At 32.6% G+C, this 17867-nt stretch overlaps 1 protein-coding gene across 1 annotated transcript; it reads left to right on the top strand.

Moving 5' to 3' along the window:
• Window positions 1-14827: 14827 nt before the first annotated feature.
• LOC139497687 (uncharacterized) lies at window positions 14828-16633 on the top strand. The gene has a single exon (XM_071285921.1). The coding sequence runs from the start codon at window positions 14828-14830 to the stop codon at window positions 16631-16633; it is 1806 nt and encodes a 601-aa protein (XP_071142022.1).
• The last annotated feature ends 1234 nt before the right edge of the window (window positions 16634-17867 follow it).

The following is a 17867-nucleotide window of genomic DNA, read 5'->3' as shown; positions in this document are numbered from 1 at the left end:
TCAAAAGTTACTTTGGATTATACCTATAAAACAGCCTTTAAAGGATTTATGAAATGTAGCCAATTGGATATGACGCCATTTCCAAATGAGCGGTGGCCATTTTGAAAAAATGATTTGTTTTTATGGCCAGCAGCGGATTTTTTTTAATTATCATTTAGCCAAGCTGTATACAAAATTTCATGCTTGTATCACGATTTGCACAATTATGTCCATAATATCTCCCACTAGGTAGTACCTTGTATCGAATACCAAAATGATACTCGAAAGTGTTGTTGACCTTATTAAGAGAAAGTATTAATAATCGGAGCGCCTCTTCACTCTTGGACCTTTTAAATCAATCAAAGTTAACTAGTGTGAAATCATCAAAACGGGAGAAACAGCTTCACCATTTTCGTCGTCAACGCTCTATTGACTTATAACTAGATTTGAACAGAGATTGCTTTCTTGAAAAGGACATACTCTGTAAAACCGAGATTTAAAAAAGAAGATGTGGTATGATTGCCAATGAGACAACTATCCACAAGAGACAAAATGACACATTAATCATGATAATGGAATATGTAGACAAATCTCTCACAAGCAAAAAAAAACCTAACTATAAAAATATAAGGGCATAGACTACAGGCGCGTGGACACTTTCTACTGCATCCACACAGCATGAGTAACAAACCCTGCAGTAAATATGAAAAAGAAGATGTGGTTTGATTAAAGTAATAAAGAATTGAATTGAATTGATTGCCAATAAAACAAATCTCCGCAAGAAACCGAATGGCACATTAATCATGATAATGAAATATGAAGACAGCTTTCTCAAAAGCAAAAAGATCCTTACTATAAACAAATGTATGGGCAAACACAAAACGCATTCTCTTCTTTAAGTCTTTGTTCCTTTGTAAAAGCATAATAAATTCTGAAAATATCATGATTTTATAAGACAAGTGATAGAACCGGGGTTGGACCATTGCAAATTTATCGCAAACCATATTCATAAGGTGCCGCTTTTAACGTCTTTGCTTGTTGTGATGTCATTCATTTGTTTGAGTGTATGCTGACTCTTACACCATGTTGTTTGAATGATAACTTGCTCGATTGTAGGCAAACAAGAGAGCAGTCTTTGTTGGTTGCAAGTCTAACATAAAGCTTTTTTTTTTAAATCGTAGTGACTCTCCATATTGTTGCCGTTTTGGTTATACAACATAGATTTTCTAAAAACACAGATTAAACGTCAATGTCGGAGTTGCGTCATTAATTTTTCTGGTTACGACTTCTAAAAACTTTTCCCATTGGCATAGAAAGCTAATAACCGCGCTCAAGTACGCCAATTATTAAGTTTTCATTATTCAAAATTAGCTTATTAATAGATGTATAAAGTCAATATGTTCCGCAAGGCAGATTAAAGAAGTAACAAAGGACCTAAAAATCGAAATGCGCGTGGCGGAACATTATATAAATACATATGTAGCTTATTTTGAACCGTCAGCCCCGAATTGCGGAACATATTGACTATAACCATCTGTTAATCAGCTAACTTTGAATAATGAAAAATGAATAATGGACGTACTTCAGAGAAAAAAAAATAGTATTGTGTTCCTGATTTTTGTTGAGCCTGAGCCCTCCGACTAACATCAATAGTAGGCGAGACACTGCGTACTAGTTTAAAGGATTACAGTCCACAGAAAGATTCATATAACACCTTCATTTGCGTGGGAGAAATTTAAAATATAGAGACTTATAGAGCGGATAGAATGTTATAATAACTAGCAGGTGCTGATACTTTAATTAAGAGTCAATCTAATAAATGATAAAAAGCTGAAAATACAAAATTTTACAAAGTGTTGAATTAATGTTATAATGTATGAATGTCAAAAATAATTATACAAGTTATTAAAGATCGCAATACGCATGGATCTGTCATTTAGATAAACTATTATCTAAATATACATGTTTTACACGTGCTCAATATCCGTGCTTCTTTGTTGATTATATACAAAGAATATGTGGTATGATTGCCAATGAGACAACTATCCACAAAAGACCAAAATGACACAAACATTAACAACTATAGGTCACCGTACGGCCTTCAACAATGAGCAAAGCCCATACCGCATAGTCAGCTATAAAAGGCCCCGACAAGACAATGTAAAACAATTCAAACGAGAAAACTAACGGCCTTCTTTAAGTTAAAAAAAATGAACGAAAACAAATATGTAACACATAAACAAACGACAACCACTGAATTACAAGCTCCTGACTTGGGACAGGCACATACATAAATAATGTGTCGGGGTTAAATATGTTAGCGGGATCCCAACCCTCCCCCTAACCTGGGACAGTGGTATAACAGTACAACATAACAACGAACTATAAAAATCAGTTGAAAAAGGCTTAACTCATCAGATAGACAAACAAATACAAGTGGACGTTGCCGGGTACTTATACATCCCGACACAAAAAGACACAATGAACATATCTGAGAGTACTCGCAGTTATCTGACAGCTAGTTTAAAGCCACTAACAACTTCTTTGTTGATTGTTCACTTTAAGGTGAAAATCAGTAAACTACGTCTTCAAAACGCAACAGTTAATGAGCGGCAATATTTTTCAATTTATAACAGACAGAGAGAGAAAAGTGACGTTTATACGATATTTTTGGGTAAAAAAATGATCAAATCGTGCACCGTGAGAAGACTTAGTTGATGATATATACATGCATTGGTTCAAGAATTGGATAAACATTTTTTTTCACCAATCAGGCACTCGTTTCGGATGACTTCAACGCATGTTTTGTTGTTTGTGTTTAGTGGAGTGTTGGAAACGCTTTGTTAGTCGCGTCGTGGGAATATTTGGAATATTTAATAATCGTATTATCGTGCTTTTGACGCATTAACCTTGAAAGAAGTATTCCAACTCTTATTCTAATAAGCCAGTTTCTTATTGGTGGACGACTATGGAATCCCGTGCAAGCGTACTTCCTTCGAGTTCGGCAGGTCAAGAATCTAATTTCTGTTTGTATCAAAGCAAATAGATATAGGAAGATGTGGTGTGAGTGCCAGTGAGAAAACTCTCCATCCAAATAACAATTTAAAATTAAAAGTAAACCGTTATAGGTCAATGTAAGGCCTTAAACACGGAGCCTTGGCTGACACCGAACAAAAAGCTATAAAAGGCCCTAAAATTACTAGTGTAAAACCATTCAAACGGAAAACCAGCGGTCTAATATATATAAAAAAAAAAACGAGAAACGAGAAACACGTATACATTACATATACATGCGACAACTACTGTACATAAGATTCCTGACTTAGGACAGGTGCAAACATTTGCAGCAGGATTAAATGTTTTAAAGGATCTAAATCTTCTCCCTTTTTCTGAAACAATAGCATAACATTACTACATAGAAAAACACACGGTAAAATATTAATTGGCAGGCTTATCTCAATCAAAAAACGAATATTGATACACTATAAATGAATAAATTTGATCTGCGATATCTAAATGCAAATGCAAAGACTTAAAAGTAAAATAAAAAAGACATTGCAAACTCCAAGGGAAATGCATAAGGGAGCTACCTTTGATTTTTATGGGGAGGCTAGGATGAAATTTGAAAAAAAATAGGCAGGACAGGAGTTTTGAGTAAAAAAAAAGTCAGGATGACAATTTATGTAAGAAAGTCAGGATAAACTAAAAAAAAAAAGCAGGATCGGATAGAGTGAAAAATAGAAAGGCAGGACAGAGATTACAACTAAAAAAAAAGGCAGGACAACATTTTTCATCCTAAAATATCTTTGTTCTAACTGTGTTATAATCTGAATAATGCACAGCAAACTTAGGTGTGCATTAACTACCTCAGATATACTGCACAGTTCAAAACTATTTTTACATTAAGGGGCCGTTTCTAGATTTTGAAAGGGGCGTTATTCTATCAAATTAAAAAAAAATCCCCGAGTGTAGCGAGACTAACGACAATATTGACGATTTTAAGCTAAAACACGATACTTGGTCCAATCCAAGGGTTAAAGACCTGTTCGCCCCACCCCGAATCCACCATCTGACTTAAAATTACGACAAAGTTGAACTTCGTAAAAACACCGTAGTTTCAAAATAGGCAAAAGAAAGGTTTTTCATTCCTTTATATTTTTTTTTATCTTAGCTGGGACATAAACTGTTTTATTATATTTTGTGTACAACGTAAATCTAAATCAGTGTTTGAAAGTTAGAAAGATAGTTAAAACAATTTTTGGTAATTTCTACCAAAAAAGAAATGTATCTAAGAATATCCGAATAAAAGAAATCTGATTTGGATTAGTTTCAGACTGAATGGAATTTAAAACGACTTTTTTTATATCTATTCCTATAAAGGGACTATTTTTGGATCGAATTTAATGAGGATCATATAAAGGCTAGTTTCAAAACGGGGATTAGCTGGAGATCAATCAGATTTCATTTAGATGGACGTGGTTTTTTTTTAAATACGGTAGTTAAAAAGGAAATTTGAATTTGAGGGGGGGGGGGGGGGTGCGGGAAGTAGGGAAGTAAAAGGTTTTGAAAGAGAAATGTATTTACTGTTTATTTAATATTTGAAATTTAGGTAATATAACATCTTCCTCGGTTCTTTTTTTCTCTAAGCATATCACTGAGGGAAAGAAATTCAAAAGCAATTGAAACTATTTAAACTCAATAACCCTTGCAGTTATTTTTTTTTCATACTCCAATTTGAAAGTACACAATTTGTCAAAGTCTTCATCGTCACCAATTCAATTTGATAAAAACTTGGAATAAATATCACGGAAACGATCAAAATAAATATAGTATAACCATTAAATCGCAATTTTAGAATGAGTCTAAACATAAAAAAAAATATATTAATTTTAAACTTACCAGAGTCGTATTTCCCCCTTTCTTTATCCTACAAGAAACTTTTCTAGGATTCGTGGATTGCGGAATAACGTCCGCATTTCTAAAACGTTCACGTAAATTGATTGCGTCATGTGTTAAAACAGTTATTGGCCAATCAAATCGGTATATGTAATTTAATCTGCACAGCACGAGATGACCCAATAACCCGAACTCCTACGTCCTTCGGGTTATTGGGTCATCTCGTGCTGTGCAGATTAAATGGCATATACCGACTTGCTTGGTCAATAACTATAACTTAATGTAAAACAACAAAATTGACAGTCAATAAAATTATCTAAACTGTACAATTCGAATACAATGATCATTTGATTTACAGGACAAATATAAAAAAAGATGTGGTATTATTGCCAATGAGACAACTCTATTAAATTAAAAACTATATGTCACCGTTCAGCCTTCAATAATGAGCGAATTCCATATCGCATAGTCAGATATGCAAAACATACAATATTAAAAATGTCGCAATAATTTATTAGAATCAAACATACAATATTTATATATTTATATATTTATCAAGAAAATAACTATATAAATATTGTGAATAAAGTAGCAGCAATATGAATTTCACTTGAGTCAAATTTTCTTACAATAAAAAAGGGACACTCTTTGCATTTTTCTTAAACGATTAATGAATTTGATTCAGTTGTCATGAGATCTGCGTATTCTTTCCTTAAACGCCAAATTTATTTGTTTTTTTCCATCAGAAGGTTTATTCTGACTTATTATTAATTACTGAAACACCCGCGAAATCGCGAGCATTTATGGCTTGCTTGAAAGTATGTCAACTGTAGCAGGGAGAAATTTTCTAAAGATTTTATGTCTGGAGAATTTCAGAAAAGGTATCACAATTCATAGGTACTTGGAGACAGGACAATTATTTTATGTCCTCCCCCTTTTTCCCCAAAATTCGTTATTGGTTTATTGCTAAATTCCATTATTTTCGTGTATATGTATGCTATGAACATACGTATTCTAGCTGGGGCTGTGGTTTTTTTTTAAAGATTGTTTCCGGTTTGATTTGGACCCGGGGAAGAAAAATTTGTTTGTTTCACCCTCAGCTGCCACTATATGTAACGCCAAAAAAAATAGATTGTTTATCGCCAAAGGCGAAAAAAAGGTTGTCCGGGGAAAAAAGAAAAAAATCAAAGCACCCAAAATCCAAAAATTGGTTTGATGACGGTATATATATATATATCCGGACGCCTTTATTTTCGTTTTTCTTCCAAAAAAACCCAAACTGACTAGTCAGAAGAATAGATGACAAATGCTACTATGCATGGTACCTATAGGACACAGAGGCATGATGATTAATTTATTGTGGATGGAAGAGAAGCGACACACAAAAGGAGGTCTTCTCGTTTAATAGTATAGATATTGGGAATAAGACATCCTTTTTTAAACGTCTTTTCTATTACCACTGTGTCTGCAGTGATAATAATAAATAGATATCAGAACGCAGACGTGATAGATAGTCTGCTTATTTAATTGTTTTGACTGAAGCCTGAAGGAAATATAATGAATTCAAAGTGATTAATAACTAAGTTTTTTAAGGTTTTGTGGGAATCAAAGCTAGATTAATCTGATTCTACCAAAGTCAAAATTTTGATCAAACGATGAAGATATATTTAAGATTCTTTCTCGTCTTCCTTATCTAACGTTAGCGGCATCTTGGTCGAGAATAAAGAACACTTCGATCTTAAGTACTAGATCTATATGGATGGTTTATTTCATATTCGTAGAAAAGCTACGACTGGGTAAAGCTGTAGTACATAATGTACGTTAAGCCAAGATTTGCGTATTATTTACGATCATCTTAACTTACGACAACTTTGTGAAACGGCTGTAAAACCTACGATTTGTTAACGATTGACGTACGATGACACGTAGACTTACGAAGGTTTTTTAGTCTTATATAGTCATTACATACCATGAATCTTTGAATAATTAATAATACAGCTTGACCAGTTCATATACAATATATGGATGTACCATAGGTTGTATCACACTACATGTACATGTGTAGTAAATAATGTACCTTAGTTGATGTTGTCTTAATATAGATAGTATTCCATACGAAGTACTGAAGTTTGAACCTATAGTGGCCGTGATTCATTCCTTGTTCCAACTGATTTTTGAAACCGGTATAATTCCGTCTGTTGGGAGACAGACTATACTTTGTCCAATTCTAAAAGACAAATCTTCAGATCCACGTGTACCTCTCAATTACAGGCCTAGTGGAATTAGTTTACTTTCTTGTATATCAAAACTGTACAGTGCATTCATAAACAGTCGATTATCATTATATTTAGAGTCCAACGATATTTTAGCAGACGAACAAAATGGTTTTCGCTCCGATCGATCGTGTGAGAATCATGTATTTACTCTTAATGCTGTATCTAGAAATCTGAAGACTTCATTTGCAACCTTTATTGATCTTAAAAAAGCGTTCGATTTTGTTGACCGAGATTTGCTGTTATATAAGCTTTTGTTAAATAACATTGATAGGAAAATTTACATCTCGATTAAAAACATTTACCTTAAAACTTCTGCTTGTGTTCGTGTCAACAAAAAACTTTCACAGTGGTTTGTATGCACTTCTGGTGATAAACAAGGGGATAATTTATCCCCAACGTTATTTTCGATTTTTATCAACGATCTGGTACAGGAAGTAAACAATCTCGGACTTGGTGTAAATGTGGACGAATCAATGCTTTCGTTACTTTTGTATGCGTACGACATAGTCTTATTGGCATCATCCGAAACTGACATGCAATGCATGCTTGATAAAGTCCATGAGTGGTGCAAGCGATGGCGTGTTTTGATAAATACAGAGAAATCAAAAGTTATGCATTTTCGTCCGTCTCGATCTAAAAGTGAATTCCAGTTCATAATCGGTTACAATCTACTTCAAACGACTGACAAATACAAATACCTCGGTGTAATTTTTCACGACCTAAAGGACTTTATAGACAACGCAAATAGACTATCAGAAGCTGGAGGTAGAGCTTTAGGGTGCAATCAACAGTTTTTTTCTATGACGTCATGTTTTGAGGGACCATGCATATGTGACCCTTACTGGTGGACTGATTAATAAAGATACTTGTATAAAACTAGATATCACTGGATTCAGAATGTTCTCTAGTTTATAATGAAATAAAAATAATGTGTACTTTTAATATATTATAAAAATTTCATCCAATGAACATGGGGGAAAAAGGTATAATTTTAACATAAAAAACTTGAAAGTGGTCATGTGCACACCAATGAAGACATGATCCATGCACATTTTTCATAATCAAAACTGTATGAATTTTGTAGGTTTTTACGTGGCCTTTCAAAAAAATCTTGTTTCAGGGTACGGTCTCCTGCTCCTAAAAGAGCTACAGTAGCTGCAAATAAGTTTTCAATTTTCACTGCTAAAAAAACAGACTGTTTACAGTGTTGTCTCCCCTCGAAATATGTATATTTAATATAATTTTCAAAATTATTTCAATCATTCAACCTGTTTTAATTGAAAGCTAATTAACTAATTTTTACAATCAAATACAAAAAACATGATAATTTTTCACCAAGTAAGTAAATAAACAGGGGTTTTTCTCCATGGTTATTTTTAGTCGGGGAATAACCCCTAGTTTTTTTTATACGAAACTGTTTATAGCACACTTAGGAGGAGTTATGATCTCCATGATTCATCATATAAAAGACTTCGGAATTAAAACTTTTGAGAAACTTTTTACTTCTTGTGTAGTACCAGAGTTTGACTAAAGCTCTTCGATCTGGGGATACAAAGACTTTGCTTACTTGAATCAAATCCAGAACAAAGCAATTCGTAATTTTTTTGGCGTCCATAAATTTGCACCGACATTTGCAATAAACGGTGACGTTGGTTGGTGAACTCACAGGAACGACGATGGTGCAATATGATAAGGTATTGGAACAAACTTATATCAATGGACGACACTCGTATATGTAAACGCGTCTTCAATTGGGACTACGAAATTTGCATGAACAATTGGTCATCCGAAGGGAAAAAAACATTATGTCAGAATTTAATAAAAAAAAACAACATCTACACCGTGGCCATTTATTAAAATCGACGAAAAGATTAAAAGAAATAATAATGCACTAGACAGAAAACAAACTTTTGAAAACCATTTTCTGAGTCCTTAAAAAAAGTAGGGAGTGGTACGGAAGGACAAGCTTTTCTAGCACCGCATGACAATTTCGTCGTGTTACTCTTATAACACATTGATGAGCCACTTACAAAGAGTAGTTATATTATACTAATAGTATGATTTCTTGTTTAACAGGCACAACATACAGCACTGAAAAATAAGGCAAAAGCCAAACGAACCAATCTAAATTCAGGATGAACTAATGAGCTCTAGAGGGATTTGATGCGTTGGCGGATTTGATGCTTATGACGTGTCGTTTTGACACTTGACCTGTCCATTTAACTAAGAGATCTAATTCCTCCATTGGTGTAACTTTTAATCTTCCATGACAGCACGGAAAGACATTTTCCATGTGAGATATGTCTCTGGTTTGTCATCAAACTGTGAAAGTCTAGAGAGAAGCATATCTTTTTTCAACAGATATCGAGTAAAGTCACCTGCTACAGACTGTGACGGAATAAAGGGTTCAATCCTCGGGTCCAAATTAGTCTCAGGTACACGGTATGAAGATTCAATATGTTGTTGTTTGTAACTCTAGTTTGCACATCCTGTTTTGCTAAGTTTAATTGTTGGCTTAGTCCGAGCTTTTGCATCCAATGGCTCTGATTGTATGTTTAATTCATATTTAACTGAAGTTTCTGACGATTCCGGAGATTCTGATAATGCATCAACTTCTGCTTCTGTCCCGGCAGCTTCGCGTTTGGCTTCTTGTAAGTCTAATTCAGCTGCAAGATTTGCCTTTTACCTGTCGGCTCTTGCTTTTTGCTCATCAAGAGACGCTTGTTTTTTCTTCATTTCTGTTTCTAGTTCTACAAACTTTAATCTTGTTGTTTCTACTTTTGCTTTTGCTCTTGTTCATATATGACTGAGCTCATTTGACTTTCGCAAGAACTTGTAGATGATCTTAATGATGATTTCGAACTGCTTGATGAAACTGTTGAAAACGTTTTTTTTTTTAATTTACTTCATGTCAAATTTGCTATTAACTTCAATCTTTGTAAGCGTCTGCGTTAAAAAAATTATTTGTTGAATTTGATGAACTTTAAGTAAGTTGTGTTGTGTGTCAGACATGTATGTTTACACAGTTTTGGATATTGAATCTTAAGGAACCTGTAATGAAACAACACAAAATTAATATTTTGCATATTTATTTTGAAAGGATATATTAATCAACAACGTATGCATTATAGCAATTTAACAGTACATATCTTCATACAGTTTGGCAATTTGAATTTTAGAATATTCCGTTTACAAATAATTACTTTACATATTACTAAGATTGTCACTCTGTGAACACAACTTTTTACAAGTCCCATCACTATTCTAGCCGTACTAATTCTGACAACATTTCCCTGCTAGCCTTTTTAAGGGAATTTTTATACAATCTTTACAGTTTAAATGTTGTTTTTTTTTAAAACAATTCTATAAGCTTGAGATTAATTGATATATTCGAATGTTACACAGACTAGGACCAGGACCAGGTATCGATTTGATTAAAAAAACTATCAGCATCTAGCTTTTATAAAGGTATACAGGACTTAGAAAATGTACACGTCTTATGTTACATGCATAACGAAAGTTTTATTCAATAAGTATATGCATTAACATTGGCAAGAGATCAAGATATAATGAACAAACTGTACATGATGTACTTGATGTAACTATTTTGCCTTTTTCTTCAGCGAAAAATTTATTCATTGACTATGTATTGCATTCATTATATAAATTCAATATTAAAACACAAGTGAAAATGTTAAAGGAATATTCAAACAACTTATGAAGGAAAGAAAAACACAGTGTGTATTTCTAATATTTAAAGACATGTTCTTTTTTATTAGTCACTTAGTGAACATGTGGGCAACATGCACAACAGATACAGTTTTCTTTGTGTGAAATTTTTTTACCTTTGTAGCAATACAGTATATAATTACTCTTTTTTTCTACTGCTTGCGCATAAAATGTTCAATACATTTTTATCAACTATTCATGAACGTTAATTTTAAAATAAATATCTAAGATACTATTATAAATCGAAGGAAGTATTTGCATCCAAAATTAATTCTGTATATGTTCCATGCACGGGAAAATATAACAGATATGTTGGTTTTTCTAATGTTTAAATTTTTTTAAATGACATTACTAAACTAGCGTGTCCTGGCTGTTCTATAGTTATGTCCGAGATATTATTTACGTCCTTGGACATAACACATCACCTATTATTATCAGACAACATTATATTCTGATCACGATATTATACAATTTAGAACTTTTTATTAGACATCCGCGTATGTATATAACCTTCTATAGTCTTTTTTTACAGATGCATCAGTTAATGATACCATTGTTTAATAACGAAAACAGTGAATGTCAAAAACAAAAGGGACAATAACCCTCATATAGAGTCTAATTATCGCTCCGATTAAAATTGACTATAGCATCCTAAACATTTAACTAAACATTTTGAAAAAATAATTTGAAGATGGTATACCATGTTTACGGTTGACAATGAGATACAAACACAATAATAACAGTTTTTTTTTTATTTATATCTTATAAAGACATAAGTTTGGTTCAACAATGTCGAATTTGAAATGCGCATGAACGGTTCAATAACATATTCCTAATATCTTAACATCATGATAAATTTGAACAGAAAGTAAAAATAATCAGAACAAATACAATAGGTCTTTCCACAGCGAAGTGAAATGACCCAATAATGAAAACAAATACAATATGTCTTTCCACAGAAAAGTGGAAAGACCTAATGACTAGTTCTCGTACATATCAAATTGTCATAGTAATGAATAGACTTTCCTGGTAGATATACATTTTTCCATACATGTATTAACCTGTTTCGATTACCCTGTACTTATATAAGGAGCATTATTAGCATAAATCATTTAATTTGAACTCGATATTCTACAATTCCTACCACAGATCAGAAATTTCCGTAGGTATGTTTTAATAGCTTATCAATATACATGTATCGATTGTTCATTACATTGTTTTTTTTCAAAATGGTGGAAATACCCTTCCCACAAAGGTATATTTACTTCAAGCAATATGTTTCTTTTCTTTGTTAATATTTATCAATTTTAAAAAATAATATAATTAAAATAACAAAAACAAACAAAAAAAATATGACGGCTTATATATTTCTGCAAACAACATTGAACATTCACTACGATATTAGCAGTGAGAAAAATCCTTTAAGTAGGTTATTCCATGCACACACTTGAACGTAAAAATAAATATTTGTATTTGACCTTTGCCTCGTTTTCCTTTCTATAGACCACAGGCTTTAGGCCAAAATTCCCTAAGTCTGTATCACTTAGGATTGGTTCATAACAAATACATTTCCCTTCTATCAAATACAGGAGGTGAAATACGTTTTATACATGTAGGACTCTAAAGTGCGATGGGGACGTTAAAGTACGATGGTCACGCTAAAGTGCGATGGTCAACGCTAACGTGCGATGCTAACATACGTTAAAGTCCAATGGTCCGCGAAAATATAGACGTTAGAAACGCAGTTGGATTATGACGTTAACAGTCGTTTATATATAAACCAAAAATGTACATGCCGTAAAGTAAATATTTAATCAACATCTATTTTTAATAATCCTGGTACCTTTGATAATTAATTAAACCAAATTGCTATGACATTATTTCAAACCTAACTGTAAATGCGTTTTTTAGTGCTGAAAGAAGGATCCGTGTCCTGCACATGACCTGGCATTTTACTATATAGACGCAAAATAGAATACGCATAGGTTTCCTGTGTCCTGTTTCTATTGGTAGCGAGTAGATCCAATCATATCATTGTATACGTTGCAATTTATTTTGCGGTGCCTGTTAAAATATATTTGTCGATTTTATTGAAAATAAGCGTAAATAATAAATTGTCGGCTAAAACTGTAGGACAATATACCATGTATTTGTACTCATTACGAAGAGGGAGAAATCTTGGCGAATATTGCATTTTTCTTGCATTAAGACTAAAGCTTGTACAAATAAATATTACTTATTCCGACATTTTGAATTTGAAATTTACAATGACGACTGTAAAATGGGGGGGGGGGGGGGGGGGGGGTAGAATATTGATGAGCTGTGTGAACGGCAAGCTTCGCCAATTATTCAAATATTTCTAATTGCGCCTGAACCTTAAAAAAATGATTGAACAGGAAATACAGTATTTTGTCACACCTAAATTACCTTTTTAGCAATTATTACGTGGTTGGTATTCTATAATCAATCACTTAATCCTACACTACAGTCCAGTATATCATAAAGTCTACATGTATCACATTTGTTATACCCTAGAATATATACCAACTTTTTTGGCAAACATATTTAAAAAAATCATTGTACAACGTTTAAACCCTCGAACCTTACCCTATTGGTGTATTGCACTTTAGTGTGATATACCATCGTACTTAAGCAAACAAACAACCATCGCAATTTAGCGTGAGACACCATCGTACTTCAGCATGTCCATCGTACTTTAGAGTCCTACATTTATACTTTCTATACCGCTTCAAGGTTAAACACAACATTCTGACGATAAAACAAGCAAATTGGTAAAAAAAATTGTCAGCTTCATCTTCAGCTGCAAAATATAAGAAATAACAAGTGGCCGGGGAGTTACTCTTACATGGAAAAGTATTTGGTTAATCAATAGTAGTTTCAAAGGCGTATAGGCTGTTTAAATTCAAATACTAAATATATAAATTCAACGACACATCAGAGAAAAAAAAATAGGCAGAAGAAAATATAGTAATACTGTAAAAACAGAAATTTTCGTGGGGGATCTAATTTCGTTTATATCGAGGATAAGAATTATCCTCGAAATTATAACCCCAACGAACATTTTACCGTAGATTTACATTATTTTATGATCTGACAAATCTTATGGACATTATATAAATGATGCATATAATGAAATTCATAGGTTAATTGATTAGAAAACGATATTCAAAGGTTTTCTTTAAGTCAAATAATAATCCTAATCTTTTGTTTGTACAGTTATCAAAAATGATCAAGAACTGTCAATCAATGTCATTTAACAGTCTAATGCGTCTGTAATGCCCTCAAGTCGTAATACATTTATTACACAATCATTGTCCTTGGATAAAACATCAAAGATGTGTATAAGCCGGTTAGCGGGAACAGAACTTGATTTGTGCTCATGAAACTATGAAATGCAATTATTGTTTTTTTCACAACAGCAAACGTTAAGATCAGTTTTATCGAGTATTGTCAATTATAACATGACATTTCTACACTTAAAAACCATGAAAATTAATCCCAACGAACTTACTTTTGGATACAAAATCACGAAATTTTAACCCCACGGAAATTATTGTTTATAATAATGAGAACAAAAGCATATGGTCTTTTCATGGAAAGGTGGGAATGCTTAACAAACAAATAATTGTTATTTTCTTAAAACATTCATTTGTTGTATTTTCAAAAAGATTAACTACGTATCAACATTTTCAATATTTTTTCTCGATCTTACATGTATATCAAAATACCTGCCAATTAACATAATTGGAAGGACTATGGCTGCACTCTGTTCCGATATTGAGGTCAGCTAAATTTGGTCAAGCATTTCGTCAAGACGGGGTTTCGGCAAATAAATTTGTATAACGGGGTTGATTAAATATTTCTTCAAATAATTGAATAACTGGTGTGTATTGAAAAATCTATGTTTTTCTAGGTATATTGTAAATATGGATTTTAATGACAAAAATCTGTCACTTCGATTTTATAATTACTTGTGTAACATCGTCGGTTCTGAGGAAGTTGTAAAGACAAGAAGACAGATATTTACTGCGATGGACATTGTTCAAAATAAAAAAAATTCAACCTATATAAGCAGTGGTAGTAAATCAGAAGGTCTAGATCTCAAAGGTAGTGATTGTGATATAATGATTCTTTATAACTATATTCGTGTGTATGAAAGTTTACATAATGTTCAGTATGATCCACAACAAACAATATTGGTTATGGAAACAAATGACACAAAACCAGGATTTACAAGACTGAAGTTAGCTAACAAAGCATACCATTGTATTAGTAGTATACACGACTGTGATGAGACTGTTGGAAAAGAAACTTACATCTCAAGTAAACGTTTTCGAGAAAAAGACTTAGATGATGACATGGTTATTCATGGTCCATGCCAGTCTACATTAGGTGAAGAATTTGATAATGCAGAATGTTTAAGATGTAAGGAATGGATCACACCAGCTCAACAATGGATTCACAGATCACGTACAGCAGGGCTACATCACAAATTAGTAACTTCAGCAGTAGAATACGGAGTTTTATTTGTTCCTATTGGATGTAAAAACTCTCCGAATGAGGACTTAGAATGGCGGGTATCGTTTTCTATGACTGAAAAGATGTTGATTTATTCCTTTTCCCATACTCAACTATTATGTTATGCGTTAATGAAAATTATTTTGAAGGATCTCATCAAACCGAGACATGGCGATCTGCTTTGTTCCTACTTTCTTAAAACCATAATGTTCTGGTTAAATGAGGAAATAAGTCCATCAGAATGGAAACCGGAGAATATGATTTCTTGTTTCTTGTATTGTATCAGACGACTGATTTACTGTGTTGAATATAAAACATGTCTTCAATACTTCATCCCAGAAAACAATCTGTTTGAAGACAGATTTACTGATAAAGACCATAAGACAGTACTGAACACTTTACGGTTTATCTATGAATCTCCATGGGTTTCTGTATTTGAAACTTCTATTTTTCAGGACTACAGATTAGCATCAATTAATTCGCGTGGAGTGATACTATCAGCGTCGGAATTGTCGTGTTATTGTTACCTGACCATGCCAATCATATCATCAATTAACATTGCAATTGAACGTCTTGTTAACGTTTTTTTAACTAAGGAACAATTTACACACATACTATCTGTATGTGCCATTGAACTTTTACAATCATCTCATCTTTGTAACATGATGGCTAGAAACAAATTGTTCTACCAACAATTAAAAAAATCATTATGTTCTTTCAAGATAAGTTTACGTTCATCGTCGACTTCAACATGGTTATGGCTAGCATCTATATTTTACAACTGTAAACGATTTCAGGAATGTCTAGATATAATCAACTACTGTTTATTCAGTTCTACCCCAGATAGGATATATCTAAATTTTGCCAACAGCTTGGCTGAACAGACAATTTTCAACCAGATGAAACAAAAATGGGGATTATTGTATGCATTTAAATATTTGATGATTGATGCTGTGGCATTTCAATATCCATTCTATTTATTGCCAGACGAACTGAAATCTTTAATAGTCGGAAAATATTTTTGTATTCCTCCTGTTGTGTACTCGTATCTTCTACAATTTCTTTGCTTTTATCAGCTTGGAAATAACAGAGGAAAACATGATGCACTGCACGATCTAGAACTAACAGTGAGGAATCAATACTTGATTAGACCTGATAAGTTTACTTTAAGAAACATATATAAAAGTCTCGAGATAGTAAGATCATTAATATGAAAGTAAACAAGGAAGTATTCGAATACCATGACGCGTTGGAGGGCTCCCATGATAACGTGCAAACATTCTAATTAAAAGTTATAAATGTGAATACATTTGTTTTTTTTTCCTTTTAATTATATAGCATCATTGAATATACTATATGGAGTTTTAAAATAATAAAAGAGTTTTTTAGATAACGGAAAAGGGTTTCACGAAGCAACAAGTTTATATGAATTATCTTCTGTTTTTTTATACTAAATTTCTGATGAAGCATTGAATATTGTTTATACAAAAGCAACTTTATGCATATCTTTACACCTCTTACTTAATATCAAATAAACCGAAATGCTTTTCATCGCTACGCATTGATTATGAACACAAATTTAAATCCTTAGTTAATATGAAATTAATATAAATTGAACGACATTTTGAACGAAAATAAGTTAAAGTAATTCGACTGGTTTTGGATATTGCCTTTTCGTAATGCAGTAATTATCAAAAAGATTCATTCTATCGGACTCCCCGGTTGAAATTTTGAATGATTCGGTGTCTTATACATGTATAAATACCCAACTTATCAGAACGTTAAAAGGTGCCAATATTAAGTCTATATTTGTTTCATATTAACAATGTATTTCTTTTATATTATGAAATTTAACAAATGTGATTAATCTGTTAGGGGAATAACTATATAAGTTTAAGATGCACACACTATTCGTAGGTTTAATGAAGAACAACAACACTGCGACAAACTTACAACAACAAACTAACTATGAAGACATAGATATACGAATATGTGGTATGCATGCCCAAGAAACAACTCTCATTCCAAGTCACAATCTGTAAAAGTAAATTCTTATATGACGTCCTTCTTTCGCTTTGTAAACAACACTGTGTCAAAAAACTCAATATATCTATACTTAGCGCAGACTCAGAAATATACCTAATAATGGATGTTACAATATACCTCCCACGTAAATCCACATGTATTTGAACCTACTTTGAAAACGCTTTGTCATGATTTGATTGTATTAAAAATTGTAATAAAATAAAAGACAAAAGAACTTTTATTCTTATTCGGATGCATAATAAAAAGAATTAATTATATATTGCAACTAGTTTTGATTTTTTCCTAAATTGTAACATGTAGCTATATCTTGTGCAATGTCAATTTCATCGTGGAACACTTTCTCTGCAATCACGGGGTCATCAAGGGATGAAAATAAGCTTGATATTTATGTTACGATATTAA

This window comes from Mytilus edulis, chromosome 12, assembly GCF_963676685.1.
Source record: "Mytilus edulis chromosome 12, xbMytEdul2.2, whole genome shotgun sequence".
NCBI lineage: Eukaryota > Metazoa > Mollusca > Bivalvia > Mytilida > Mytilidae > Mytilus > Mytilus edulis.
This window is presented reverse-complemented; position numbering and strand designations above follow the sequence as displayed.